The 15,681-nt window shown below is 43.0% G+C and overlaps 1 protein-coding gene across 2 annotated transcripts; it reads left to right on the top strand.

Moving 5' to 3' along the window:
- Positions 1–12,953: 12,953 nt before the first annotated feature.
- On the top strand, positions 12,954–15,386 carry LOC123134753 (uncharacterized). 2 transcript variants are annotated; one of them, XM_044553934.1, is made up of 3 exons: positions 12,954–13,147; positions 13,210–14,650; positions 14,767–15,385. In XM_044553934.1, exon 2 carries the CDS (start codon positions 13,358–13,360, stop codon positions 14,117–14,119), a length of 762 nt encoding a protein of 253 aa, XP_044409869.1. In that variant the 5' UTR covers positions 12,954–13,147; positions 13,210–13,357; the 3' UTR covers positions 14,120–14,650; positions 14,767–15,385. The 2 variants fall into 2 exon arrangements, with proteins under 2 accessions (XP_044409869.1, XP_044409868.1); XM_044553933.1 differs by having other exon boundaries at positions 12,954–14,650; positions 14,767–15,386.
- The last annotated feature ends 295 nt before the right edge of the window (positions 15,387–15,681 follow it).

Below are 15,681 nucleotides of genomic sequence, written 5' to 3'. Positions count from 1 at the left end.
CAGGGTTGCCATATCACTCTGGTGTGGAACGTGTCCTCGTGGACCTATGAAGTTCCGTAGTAACTTGATCCGAAGTACCTTGATCATCATCATTAGTTTCCTCTCTAGTCGGTGCAGGCACCACCGGAACATCTTCCTGAGCTGCGCTACTTTCCGGTTCAAGAGGTAGTACTTCATCAAGTTCCACTTTCCTCCCACTTACTTCTTTCGAGAGAAACTCTTTCTCCAGAAAGGACCCGTTCTTGGCAACAAAAATCTTGCCTTCGGATCTGAGGTAGAAGGTATACCCAATGGTTTCCTTAGGGTATCCTATGAAGACGCATTTTTCCGACTTGGGTTCGAGCTTTTCAGGTTGAAATTTCTTGAGATAAGCATCGCATCCCCAAACTTTTAGAAACGACAGCTTAGGTTTCTTCCCAAACCATAATTCATACGGTGTCGTCTCAATGGATTTAGACGGTGCCCTATTTAAAGTGAATGTAGCTGTCTCTAGAGCGTATCCCCAAAATGATAGTGGTAAATCGGTAAGAGACATCATAGATCACACCATATCCAATAAAGTGTGATTACGACGTTCGGACACACCGTTACGCTAAGGTATTCTAGGCGGCGTGAGTTGTGAAACGATTCCACATTTCCTTAAGTGCGTACCAAATTCGTGACTTAAATATTCTCCTCCACGATCTGATCGTAAGAACTTTATCTTTCGGTCACATTGATTCTCTACCTCATTCTGAAATTCCTTGAACTTTTCAAAGGTCTCAGACTTGTGTTTCATCAAGTAGACATACCCATATCTACTCAAGATGTCAGTGAAAGTGAGAACATAACGATATCCTCCGCGAGCCTCAACGCTCATTGGACCGCACACATCAGTATGTATGATTTCCAATAAGTTGGTTGCTCGCTCCATTGTTCCGGAGAACGGAGTCTTGGTCATTTTTCCCATGAGGCATGGTTCGCATGTGTCAAATGATTCATAATCGAGCAATCTCGGCAGGGCTTCGCCAAGCTCTACGAGAGGGATAGGTGTTGCAGAGGGAGAGGGAGGCGCTAGGAGCAGGGGTCCGCAGCCCTCCCTCCCCCCTCTTTATATAGGGGCCCTGGGGGGGCGCCGCCCCCTAGAGATTGGATCTCAAGGGGGGCGGCGGACAAGGGGTGGCTTGCCCCCCAAGCCAAGTGGGGCGCCCCCCACCCCTAGGGTTTCCAACCCTAGGCGTAGGGGGGGCCAAGGGGGGCGCACCAGCCGACCAGGGGCTGGTTCCCCCTCCCACTTCAGCCCATGGGGCCCTCCGGGATAGGTGGCCCCACCCGGTGGACCCCCGGGACCCTTCCGGTGGTCCCGGTACAATACCGGTGACCCCCGAAACTTTCCCGATGGCCGAAACTGGACTTCCTATATATAATTCTTTACCTCCGGTCCATTCCAGAACTCCTCGTGACGTCCGGGATCTCATTCGGGACTCCGAACGACTTTCGGGTTACCGCATACTAATATCTCTACAACCCTAGCGTCACCGAACCTTAAGTGTGTAGACCCTATGGGTTCCGGAGACATGCAGACATGACCGAGACGACTCTCCGGTCAATAACCAACAGCGGGATCTGGATACCCATGTTGGTTCCCACATGCTCCTCGATGATCTCATCGGATGAACCACGATGTCGAGGATTCAAGTAATCCCGTATACAAATCCCTTTGTCAATCGGTACGTTACTTGCCCGAGATTCGATCGTCGGTATCCCAATACCTCGTTCAATCTCGTTACCGGCAAGTCACTTTACTTGTACCGTAATGCATGATCCCATGACCAAACACTTGGTCACATTGAGCTCATTATGATGATGCATTACTGAGTGGGCCCAGAGATACCTCTCCGTCATACGGAGTGACAAATCTCAGTCTCGATCCGTGTCAACCCAACAGATACTTTCGGGGATACCCGTAGTATACCTTTATAGTCACCCAGTTACGTTGTGACGTTTGGTACACCCAAAGCACTCCTACGGCATCCGGGAGTTACACGATCTCATGGTCTAAGGAAATGATACTTGACATTGAAAAAGCTCTAGCAAACGAACTACACGATCTTGTGCTATGCTTAGGATTGGGTCTTGTCCATCACATCATTCTCCTAATGATGTGATCCCATTATCAACGACATCCAATGTCCATAGTCAAGAAACCATGACTATCTGTTGATCAACGAGCTAGTCAACTAGAGGCTCACTAGAGACATGTTGTGGTTTATGTATTCACACGTGTATTACGATTTCCGGATAACACAATTATAGCATGAATAACAGACAATTATCATGAACAAGTAAATATAATAATAATCATTTTATTATTGCCTCTAGGGCATATTTCCAACACTTGATGCTCTTGGCAACAAACTCTGCATCGTCACCGACCCACCTATCCACCAAACACGCCCATCCGTCATGCCTTCCATAGGACCAACGAGGAACAACCTATGCAAATTTTGGAAGCATGACATGTGAGCACGAAACATATAGTTGACTGCTTGAAATAATGAAAAGTCAGTAATAGTTACCATCATGAACTGCTCCTTGCTCATGGTAAGTTTTTGCTTTTGTGCTTGAGTTTTGTTCATCTTTTGTTGCAGGTAGATGTGGTAGTACTGCGAGACGGCAAGCCGACGCACCTCATACTGCAACTGACGAGCTTTCTTCTTTGCAGCCGTAAGTTAGACCACGTCGGCTCTGGCCTTGTGCTCGTCAAGAACTCTATAGAGTTGCTGCAACCATGCATAAACCAGAAGCAAACAAGGCATGAGTTGAGTGATTCAATGATAAACTATGAACAAAACTGAAGACAAGTGATTCAGAAGAGAACTTACCCAAAATTTGGTGATCACGGCCTTAGAGGCCGTCCCGTACCCCGCATTGCTGCAAGCCTCGTAGTGGGCCCAACTTGTGGCCAAAACAGCAGCTGCGGGTCCCTGTCTGGCCGCGGGCAGAATAGGCCAGGCCAAAACTCCTTCAACAGGACAGTGATAAGGCCGTTCGGTTTACGGCCCTTTCCGCGAAGGATCCAGTTACTGCAAAAGAATCAAAGGATTGCCATGTGTACAATAAGAAAATGTTGTCATGTGTTGAAAATATGATTGAGATGCACTTACTCTGTCCCCTCAAGGCCGGTGGGTGGCCTCCACTGTTACCGAGGAGGATATCGTGAAGCTCCGGGCGGCAAGATACCTGACCGTGGAAATCCCTCACAGGCTCCTGCTAAGGGGCAGGTTATTCCTATACCCAGATCCGGCGAGAGGGTCGTATTCATCTCCCACTTCCTTCGGGGGCTAGGGTTCGCTCTCCACCCATTCGTTCGTGGCCTTATGTTCTATTACGGGCTAGATTTTCACGATCTAGCTCCGGACTCCTTTCTTCACATCTCGGCATTCATTGTCATGTGCGAGGCCTTTCTCCGCATTCCCCCACACTTCGGCTTGTGGCTCAAGACCTTTAATGTGAAGCCGAAGGTAGTCAACGGGGAGCAAACGGAGAGTGGCGGTGCTATGGTGAGCAAGCTCGCCAACACTCTTTGGCCAAAGGGCTCTTTCACAGAAACTTCCAACCTATGGCAGTGGGAATGGTTTTACATCACTGAACCCCGCGGTACCAAGTGGGCAGCTATCCCTGCGTTCCGATCCGGCCCTCCGTTACGACTGGCATCATAGATTAATAAGGGACTGGACTGGGGATCAATTGATGAAGTGCAGACGCTACAAAGCCGTATCCGGAGTCTCCTTGAAAAGGACACCAGCCTCATCAACGTGATCCAGGTAATTCTAGTTCGCTGGGTCCTGCCGTGCCAATGACGGCCTCTCCTCCTGTGAGAGTTCAATCCAGAAGGACCACAGACCCTTCAGCACTTCTTCGGCACAACGCATAGAGGGATGTGGAAATTATTCTTCGGGACCCAAAAGCAGTGGACGGATACGACCAAGGACATTATGGGAGAAAGAGAGATGGGGCATTGTACATGTGGCAGTGGCAACATGACCCGCCGCCGGACAGATAGGGTGCACCTCGCCATGAGAGCCATGACCGATCGATCCATCTGCTCCTCTTTCTCTCGCAGCAACCGTCGGCATCGGCCTCTCACCTCTTGCGCAGCGCCGTATCCCCTTCTTTCTCTCACAGGTGCAACGACAGATCCCCTTCTCCTTTCTCTCGCAGACGCAACAATCGAGCAGTTTCTACATTTTGTTTTAGCACTAGTGCAGAACCGGGCATTATCACCGGTTCGTAAGGCCCTTTAGTGCCGGTTCTGTAACCGGCACTAAAGGGTGGGGACTAAAGGTCCCTCCCCTTTAGTACCGGTTCAACACAAACCGCTACTAAAGGGCCACCACGTGGCACGAGCCAGCGTCGGGGGCGGGGAGACCTTTAGTACCGGTTGGTAACACCAACCGGTTTGGGGGGTTTTGGGTTTATTATTTATTTTTCCTTTAATTTTGTGTTTTCCATTTAATTTTTTTATTTGTTGGTATTTTACGATACTACATATTGTACACATTATGCATATATATAAATAGAATTTCTCGTAGAATCGATCATAGAATGTCTCGCACCACACCATTCACACATACACACACACACACACACACACCTCTTGCGCATCAGTAGCAATTTAGAGGTATATACAAAGACCGGCGAGGTATATTTACGTACAATAGCAATTTAGAGATTGTTTTTACATTATAATGAGTTATTAAATCACTAGGTGAAAGAACCGTGGATTAGTTTCAAGTGGATGGATCCTAAGTGATCAAGTACATCCATATTACTTGATCACTTAGGATCCATCCACTTGAAACTAATCCGCGGTTCTTTCACCAAATGATATAATAACTCATCATCATCATCATCATCATAATTATCATCATCATCATCATCATATTAATATAAAAGCTCTTGCATCATATCATCACCAACAACACTAGCTAATAATCATCATAGTCACTACCATTATTTAATCATCATAGTCATTACCGCTATCTAATCATCACCAACACTAACTAATAATAATCACCATAGTCATTACCACCAACACTAGCTGTTTAATCATCACAGTCATAGTGTAGCACATCATCATCTTCAAACTCATTCTATCTTAAAGAAGAAACATTCACTTGTACCAGAAGCAAAGATATCATCGAGTTCAACATGGTCATGAGATTATAAGCGTTAATAAGACCACAAAAGCAAATCACTTTGAGATTAAGTTCAGGACGAAGAACACAGACATGAGAGGACAAGTACTAAGAGCACGAACTAGCTAAAATCACTGTTGCTGCTCTCTCTCAGGTAAAATAGCATAGAACATGTGTAGCTCTCCCGATTCATCATATTGGAGCATGTAAATGAACCTGTCTCCTAATTGTGGGATGCGCTTCCGATTGCTACCCCCTAGTACTTTTCTGCGATCCTTCACAAGTTTGCTCCAGTCTTTCACTATTATGCATTCCTCGGTTTTAGAAATCCTGAATGCACTCATGTGTGATGTAAGATGTCTTGGTCGTAAGCCAATCATTGCCATGCGACCTTTAGTCTCAATCCAATGAGGCACAACTATCATCGGGAGTCCCTGTTGAAGAACATCGTATAGTAACATACTTAGCAATGAAGTTTAGCTTAAAAATAATGATGCAAAAGATGCACTGAGGACAAATAATGATAATCTTACCATCTTTCCTAAATAGATGTGACCGTAGTTCAATACGAACACTATTGGTCGCATGTTTTGAGTACTAAGATTTTCAAGTCCAGGAAAATAATTTCTCTTGGCAGCGTCAAGATCCTCAAGCCATGCAACATAATGACTTATCTCCTCGTAGTTTAGTTCAGCCCCGGGACAGTGGACGGTCCTGTCTACCAAGCGCCGGACATGTTTGCTTGAATGGAAATAAGCTGTCAATAGAAATTAGTTTTCAACTATTTTTGAATAAACAATATCGAAGACATAAATATGGTTGAGAAACTCACATAGTGGTAGAACTGGAGGTGTCTGCACATCAATCCAGATATCGACATTACCTTCAATATCATCTTCCGGACGAATATCAAAGGTGATAACCATATCAGGCTCAAATGCATAAGCCTTGCATAGTGCTCTCCAAATTTTGCATTCAAAATAAGTGTAGGTGTCTGCATCGTGCAATTTTGCGTCAAAAGTATAACCATGCTCGGTCTTCAAGTAAACTCTCTTTACCTCCATAGTTTTCATAGCACTGGAACCAATCTTATCCAAGATAAAAATTCTTACATGGCAGGGGATACACTAGTAGAATAGTAAAAAATTAAAATTATAAGTTGAAGCAAATGAAGCATGAGTCATGCTTAATTACGAAAAAATACTTGTCGTTGTGACTTACTGTATCTACTTCGAAGGTCTCATCCAGCTTGATGCTGAAGCACCTACCATCAACTAGGAAATTTCTGTCGCACAGGCCGTGCTCGTCTTCGCAGTATTCGCACATACCGAAATCCTTTTCGTCGTCAGACATTTCCTATGTTCATAGTTGAAATATTAATTGATAAACACTTACTAGTTCTATTAATTCAATTAATTCAACTAGTTCTACTAATTCAACTAGTTCTATTAATTCAACTAATTCAACTAAGCACTTATTAAAAATAAACTAGTTCTATTAATTTTCTTACTAATAATAAACTAGTTTTATAGTAAAATTTTAATTAGATCATCAAATCTCATATGCTTAAATTTTCTTACTAAAAATAAACTAGTTCTATTAATTCAACTAGTTCAACTAAGCACTTACTATAAATAAAAATAATTATTTTTCTTACTAATTCAACTAAGCATTTACTAATTTTCTTACTAATTCAACTAAGCACTTACTAATTCATCTAACATTAATATATCTAATTCATCTATAACTAAAAGTACAAAAAACTAACTCATCTAATTAACATGAATTAATATCTAGCTAATTAATCTAATTCATCTAACATTTGACATCAATATCTAACATTTCTATCTAATTCATCTAACATCTGACATTAATGTAACATTCTTATCTAGCTAATTCATCTAATTCGATCATCTAATTAACAATTTGACATGCATTAATCTAATTCATTTAGCTAGCTAAAACTTTGACATTAATAGTTTGACATTAATCTAAAAACAGAAAACAGAAAATAAGTAAAAAAAATGTGTGTGTGTGTGCGCGCGCGTGTACGCGCGCGCGTGTGTGTATGAGCGGGGGCTTGATCGATCGGGGCGCGGCCATGGCGCGCACAAGGGGCTTACACCGCCGGGCGACCGGGGCGGTGACCGGGGGCGGCGATCGACCGAAGCGGCGATGGGGCGGCGGCGTACGGGGCGACGGCGCAAGACGGCTACGACGGGGACGGCGACGACGGGCCGGGGCAGCGACGGCGATGGCGCGCGGCAGGGGCGGCGACGGGGACGGCGACGGGCGACGGCGCAGTACGGGGGCGACATACGGGACGGTAGCGATGTCGAAAGAGATTAGAGAAGTGGGATATGAAACTGAAACTTTTTTGAAGTGCTGCTTATATAGGATGGATCTTTAGTATCGGTTGCAGCCACCAACCGGTACTAAAGGTCAAATTTGGCCAGCCCAAACGGCGGGAAACGACCCCCTTTAGTACCGGTTCGTGACTGAAACCGGTACTAAAGACCACCCCTTTAGTACCGGTTGGTGCCACGACCCGGTACTAAAGGGGGTGCGCTGCCACCCCGCGGTGCACAAAGTTTAGTCCCACCTCGCCGAACGAAGGGCAGCCGCACTGGTTTATAAACCAAGATGCGGCTGCTCCTTCGAGCTCCTCTCTAATGCAGGCTTCTGGGCCTAAACTGCTGCTCTGCCCTGTGGCCTACAGAGCCTTGCGAGCTTGCATCCTAGCCCAACTACAGGTTCGGTTTCTAGTCGTATGCAGACCGTTGTGGCCTAGTAGGTGGGTTTTTTATTTTGTTTTTCTTTTTTGCTTTATTTATTTTCTTTTATTTATTTGTGAGTTGTTTTTTGTTGTATTTAGAGTTGCTTTGTGAATATTTTTTCTTTAGGTACAAAAAATTACAAACTTTCTATTAGTTCCAGTAGTTTTCAAATTTGAATAGTTTAATTTTGAATTATTTGAAATTTGTGTGAATCACTAGTTTGTGAATAACTTTACTTTAATCATAGATTTTTCAGTGATTCTTTTTTTTTATGTTTAATATTAGTGTGTTTTATCATTATATTCAAATTGGTAATACTTAGATTATGAAATCCCTTTGTACTAGATTAGTTTCGTCCAAAACCCTGATACTTCGAAAGAGATTGTCCATTTTGTACACGAAGTGCATGCAGTTTTTTCCGTAACCCTCTCTACTTTTTTGCACATGCTATGTGGGTGAAATGATGATATCATGCCAACTTTTAACCTTTTCAGAGTTCATTTGTAGTGCTTTTCGATTTCAGGGTCATTTAGCTCAAAACAAATCATTAAATGCATGAAAAATAGCAAATGAAGGCAGAAAGGGGTGAAAGTTGATAACGTGGCTTTGAATGGTGCATAATGAAAGCACAAAAAGTCTTGAGTTGTAATAAGTTTAAAAAAATTGAAATGCCTTTGCAACAGATGAGTTTTCGTCCGAAACCCTGATACTTCGAAAGAGATTGTCCAGTTTGTACACGAAGTGCATCCAGTTTTTGCTGTAACCCTCTCAACTTTTTCACACTTGGTGAAATGATGATACCATGCCAACTTTCAACATTTTTAGAGTTCATTTTTAGTGCTTTTCAATTTCAGGGTCATTTAGCTCAAAACAAATCATTAAATGCATGAAAAATAGCAAATGAAGACAGAAAGGGTTGAAAGTTGATGACGTGGCTTTGAATGGTGTATAATGAACGCACAAAAAGTCTGAAGTTGTAATAAGTTCAAAAAAATGAAATGCCTTCGTAACAGATGAGTTTTTGTCCAAAACCCTGATACTTCGAAAGAGATTGTCCAGGTTGTACACGAATTGCATCCAGTTTTTGCCGTAACCCTCTCAACTTTTCAGCACATGCTATGTGGGTGAAATAATGATACCATGCCAAGTTTTAACTTTTTCAGAGTTAATTTGTAGTGCTTTTCAATTTCAGGGTCATTTAACTCAAAACAAATCATTAAATGCTTGAAAAAAGCAAATGAAGACAGAAAGGGTTGAAAGTACACATTTCAAATGCCAAAACGCATGAGCACCCTAACTATTACAAAGATTCCCTACGGTTTGTCCAAAGTGGGACTTTCCAGATATACAAGTCCGAAAACTCACTAGAGAAGAAAGTGATGACAGTGAAGCCGATCACATCCCAGAGTGGGGTCTTTGGGTGTGAAACTTCTTCTTCGCGTGTGTCCCTTTGCGCCGTAACCACGAAAATATCTATGTCAACTTGATGGGTATAATTTGTCATAAACAAGAAATGCAACAAATAGTTATAAAAGAGAATATACCACATCCGAATCATAACCCAGACGAGGGCCGACGCGGACGGATATCAAAACCATGGCACTATGTGTAACAAACAACATATAGGTAAGATAATTATACGAGTAACTATTATCTAAATCACACAAACATGATTTTTTTTATATAAAAAAGATAAGAACAAGAGGCTCACCACAAGGTGATGCCTGCGACGGGACGGTGCGGGCGATCGACGGTGGTTAGGACAGAAACGGGAAGGCACTAAGTAAACCACACCTACATATGCAAACTAAGAGTTATTTTGACCTTAAATTGCATATAAATCAAATACTACCACATATAATTCCTCCCAAAATAAAACCCACAAATCACTATACTTATAGAGCATTGCAAGAGCTAATCTAGCAGTGAGAGATGAAAGGACAAAGTTGTTAACCTTTGTGATCACTTGGGTGGATGCGGCTCCAACGAATAAAAATGCTGATGGCCTGAGAGGACTGGGAGGGTGCTTAGTTGTAATGTATCTAAATATCACATTGACTCAATAGTTGAAGAATAGGGCAAAGACCCGTTCCTTAATGTGGATCTTGAACATTTTTTCTGGTCATTTTGAAGAATATTTTTTCTTTTAAGTCTTTTCCCTTTTAAAGATAATTCGGAATTTTCAAATAGTTGCAGATTGTTGAAAATAATGTTCGTGAATTCAAAAATTGTGCATGGTTTGAAAAAATGTTTGTGAACTGATAAATACTCACGGTTTCAAAAAATGTTCATCTACTAAAAAATATTCACAATATCAAGCAATGTACATAAATTTCCAAAAAAATGTCCATCAATTTTTATTATTTTTCACAATAATAAAGATGTTCACAAAATTTGAAAATAGTTTGCAAATTTAAAAAACTGTTCACATAATCAAAAAGTATTCATGAACTAAAAAAATATTCTACAGAAACCAAAAATGTTCCTGAATTTTAAAAATTGTTGCCAATTTAGAAAATGTCCGCCGGTTCACAAAAAATGTTCACGTGTTCCAAAAAATGTACACAATTTCAAAAATTATCCATGAATTTGAACAAAATTGACGATTTAAAAAAATGACAACGTATTTGCTAATATTCTTTATTTGATTTTTTTTTTGGAATTTCAAAAGATGTTCACAAATTTTTAAAACGTTACATGGATTTCAAAATGTACATGAATATCCGAATATTGTTCATCATTTCTTTATTTTTCACAATATTACATTTTATTTCAGGAATTTGACAACTGTTCCCAAATTTCAAAATATGGTCATGGACTCAAAAGGTATTTATGAACTAAAAAATGTTATTCGAAAACAAAAATATTTCCGAATTCCTAAAATTGTTCCCAAATTTTTCTAAATGTTCGCCGGTTCGAAAAATTGTCACGTGTTCGAAAAATATTAAAAATTTCAAAAAATGTCCGTTTTAAAAAATGTTCAAAATTGTTAAAATATGTTCACCTTTTTAAAAAATGTTCATGATTTCAGAAAAATGTTATTGTATTTGCGGATTATTAATGATTTGATAAAATGTTCACGATTTCAAAATATGTTCATGAATTTAAAATACGTTTATAAATTTAAAACGAAAAAGGAAGAAACATGTCTGGGCTGATGTGAAATAGAAGGATGTCTCGCTACAGGCAGCTGTCCAACTGGGACGGCCCAACTCGGACAAGTCTTCAACACGTTTTTCAATTTCAATTCTTTTTACATTTTTGCATTTTATTTTTTACTTTTTCATGTATTTCGAACTTTTCAGAATAAATCAATTATAAAATTAACTTTATATACAAAAGTTTAAAATATGTGGATTGCGCATTAGAAAAATGTAAAACGGATATAGGGTATATTTCTAATATATAGGAAAATTGTATAAAGTGTATTAAAAATCATGTATTTAAAAAATGTAGAAAATGTATTAAAAATGTTTCTAATGTATAAAAAATTGTACAATGTGTACAGAAAAATTACCATGAGCATAAAAAAATAGAAATAGAAATATTTGTTTTAAAAAATGTTAATCACGTATTTCAAAATTGTTAAGTGTGCCTATAAAATATGTTCTCGATGTATAGGAAAACATACAATGTCTATGTTAAAAGGTAGACATAAAAAATAATATATTTTCGAAAATAATCATGTATTTGGAAAATATTAAATGTGTATTGAAAAATGTTCCTAATGTATAATGTGTATGCAAAAAACTAGACATAAAAAATATATGTATTATATATTTTTAATCATGTATTTTAAAAATGTTAAAGGTTTATAAAAAATATGTATTATGTTTATGGAAAAAGGTAGACATAAATAATATAAGGTTCGAAAAATATAATTTCTATTACTCGTATTTTTGTGTTGTCTGTACTATCATTATGTTTGATGAATAGGTCGAAGTTTTCCCGAAAAGAAAAACCTGACTACTATGTCATAGGTAAAATAAAAAAATAGATAAAATTTAAACGGAAACACTAACAAGGCGACGTTAGATTTTATGGCGTGACAAATATGATGTTTTTCATGGCAATTTATGTTGGCGCAATGATGGCAAATTTAGTTTGCAAGAACAACAGTTTTCTGATAAAAAAATCTGAGACAGATTTGCCATGCTGGGCAACAAAACCTGCCATCCCGAAGAACATTTGCTATAAAAATCGTTCGTTTTGCAATGGTTAAAAAATTGACGTTTGATTTGTAGTGGAGTTCAATTTAAAAGTATCTGAATAATCAAACATGACTATTTTACCCAACAAACGTGCGTGTTTTTTACTTGCCACGAGCATGTTGTCGAGGTTACCGCCCCAGAATTAGATGAAGCACCGGCGCTACGGCATGCGGTGGCTCTCACCCGTGAGGAAGGATTTTCAAGGGCCGTTTTTCAGTCAGACTGTTTGTCAATTATTCAGAGAACCAATTGCTTCGACGGCCGATCGCTCGCCAGTGGGGCTCATCACTGCTGATATCAAGGAGTTGGCGGCGTTCTTCTCGTCTGTTCGCTTTAGTCATGTATATAAATCGTTTGTCGATGTCGCAACACATATCCTAGCTAGATCTTATGAGTCCTCTAGTTACTCTATTTTTCATGTAACCCCGGATTGTATCCGGGAGACACTCTCTTCTGATTATACTTGATCAATAAAGCGCGATATTATTCCTTAAAAAAAACGTATATGTGTTGACCCAAAAATAACTGCTATTTTTTTGAGGGGTAAAGGAACCGCTATTTCTAGGAAAGAAAAACTAGTGTCCGACCAAGCAAGGAGACGTAGATATTTCCATCAAAAAAATAAGTACTCCCTCTGTCTTATAATATAAAACTTTTTTTTGATATTACAATAGAGTCAAAAAACGTCTTAAATTATGGGACGGAGGGAGTAGAAAAAAAGCAAGGACACTTAGAAAGGCCCGACCCAGCGGAGGAGCGCTCCCACTCCGTGGGCCGCGCCCGCAGCGGGTTAAATCTTTTTGAATTGCACACAAACACGTTTTAAAGCTCATTATACTCGGGATATTTCCCCCCTTCCGATTCCGAGCGCGTCTTCTCCTGGATCTTTGCAGACGGGAAAGGTCTTAAAGGCGAAACGCAAATCGAGCCAAATTCACGGGAGAGACGGGCGGGTGCCCGACGCCGGCGGCCTGGTCAGGTACCCATCTCATTTTTCCTCCCGGAGGCACACCGTCTAAATGTGATTTTTCTTCCACCCAGACAGACCTGGGACGGCAGCGGCGGATTCATTTCTCAATTCGATCTGGGGGTCGGAGCAGCCGCCAGCGTGAGATTAAGTAGATTGGGGACGGGAAGGAGAAGATCCAAGTAAGTCCAGGCCGTGATTTGACCGAGGAATCCTTGCGGGATGGGGAGGAAATTGCCCCCTTTTGCTCCGGCGGCGGGAAGGAAGCGAAAAGGTTCCACCTTGGCCCCGCTCGCCGCGTGCAAGCACAGTGCGCCGGCGCGGAAAAACGGTGGCTGGGCGTCCCTGCCCACCGACATAGTGGGCCTCATCACCTGCCGGCTCCTGGCCGGCGACGGCGACGGCGATGTGGTCGATTACATCTGCTTCCGCGCCGTCTGCTTCGGCTGGCGCGCCTGCACGCCTGCTCCCCGCGACCCCAATCTGCGGGATCCGCGCCTCCGCCCGCGCGGCTGGGTCGCGCTCTGTGACGGCGACGCCGTCCGCCCGGACGACGCCTGCGAGATCGTCTTCTTCCACACGCGCACGGCCAGGCGCCTCCGCGTCCCCTTGCCGGAGCTCCGGCGGCACAGAATCATTGGCTTCACCGACGGTCTCGTCATCCTCATGCACAAGACCACCACCGCGGTCCGCGTGCTGCACCCGTTCACGCGCGACGTGGTCGACTTCCAGCCCCTCGCTACTCTGTACCACCAGGTGGTCAGGCACAAGGGGTCCCTGCTTGACATGAACGCCGCGGTGTGCAGCACCGCGTCCTCCGCAGACTCCATTACCGTGGTGGTCTGGTTCCCCTACACGGACGTGGTGCTTGCTGCCGACCCGGGCTCATCATCAGATTGGGAGGTCCTCCACACAGGATTCTATGTTTGGTGCCGCCTTGCCCTTCCAAGGAAGGCTCTATGCCACCCTGTGTTGTTCGAGTGAGATTGTGCAGCTATACCCTCCGAGACGAAACGGAAACGGACCGCAAGAGAAGTCTCTGGTGGTGATTGCTCACGTTCCACATTCTGCTGACCGCGAAGTCTCTAATTTTTACCTCGTGGAGTCTGGAGGAAGGATGCTGCTCGCCGTCCGGCAGCCAGCTCCTTATGCAAATGGGTCAGAATGGAATGCATTGGACTGGTCGCGACGAATAGTCTGCAGGCTCTATGCAGTGGATCTGAACAGCCAACGATATAAGCCTATCCCAGTGAAGAGCATAGGTGACCGCGCGCTGTTTCTCAGCGGCGACCGATGCCTGTCTCTTTCAGCCAGCGATCTCCCTTGGGTGAGCAGCAACTCCATTTACTCCACTCTACCACAGTACCCCATTCTGGTGTATTCGCCGGGGACTGGTTTGTCTGAGCGATTGGCAGATTCCTGCCAAATACACGACAAGAAGGATAGGATCCGCCCCTCTGTGCGTCCCTTCACCATTGTTGATCATCTTATCACCTACTGCAATCCTCGCGTGTGGTATGTTTTCCTTCCAATAGTTACCTTGCCTCCCCCGCACAGTTGCACCCGATCAGTATCTACTGCATTGAATATATGATTAATTCTAGTGTCATTCTCTTCCTGAATGTATGTAGGAGTAAAGGGCTCATGTTCCACGAGTACCACTATATACCTCAATCTTTCGAGGAATTGATCAAGAAAATAAGGGCACAAGAGAGGGAACTGCGGATTCCACGCGCTGTGCATTCGTGCTGAAGGAACAAACGCCATGTTTCACATTACTCACTGAATTACAAAGGTGCAAATAATGCCAGTAGACACTAGGCACAGCTTCTTACAACTGTCTCAGTTGGAGTTTTTGAGTCACACAACTTCTAACCTGGCACACTGTTTGTTGATCTGTTTTTAATCATTTTATTGTGTTGTTGCATATTTGACATGACTGGTGCAATTTGCAGTTAGTAGATTCCCAGCAATGTGATCTTATTTTAACATGGTACTGGTGGGCTCCAGAGGCGGGGTTGGCATGAGCGAGCGTGGGACGCAAAACATACCCAGGTTCGGGGCTCTTTGGAGAGATAACACCCCTAGTCATGCCGATTGTGGTTGATATGCAATAGTACAAGGTTGCTCCTGGAGCTGTATGGAGGAAGAAGGGAGCCTGGCCAAGGCTTAGGCTACTCCTCCTTGGGTGTGCTCTACTGGCTGTTGGCTAGTTCCTGTGCGCTTACTTTTACTTGCCCGTATATGCGAGGACTCCTGGGGGGTTTTATAGGCCAAACCCTCAGGGGTACAATGGTAATGTTACAAGACTGTAGGGCCGGGTCGTCAACGTCTGGGGACCCGAGCTGGGACACGCCGGGGGCCTGTGGTTTGTCGGGTTCCCCTAGGTGCTGGCTCGCGTGCCTAGGGGGACTGTGCGCCGTCTTGTCGATCGTCAGGGAATGGCTGAGTCGAGTCGGGTACAGTGACGCTCTGTCAGGTCGGCGCTTGCTGTCGTCAGCAGTGACGACGGGGGCACTGTTGCCACGCCCGCCCTGGTCAGCGGG

This window comes from Triticum aestivum, chromosome 6B (assembly GCF_018294505.1).
Source record: "Triticum aestivum cultivar Chinese Spring chromosome 6B, IWGSC CS RefSeq v2.1, whole genome shotgun sequence".
Lineage (NCBI taxonomy): Eukaryota > Viridiplantae > Streptophyta > Magnoliopsida > Poales > Poaceae > Triticum > Triticum aestivum.
This window is presented reverse-complemented; position numbering and strand designations above follow the sequence as displayed.

Bases quoted from the DNA above. Each gene is read 5' to 3' on its own strand.
- LOC123134753 (XM_044553933.1), top strand. From the start codon at position 13,358: ATGGGGAGGAAATTGCCCCCTTTTGCTCCGGCGGCGGGAAGGAAGCGA.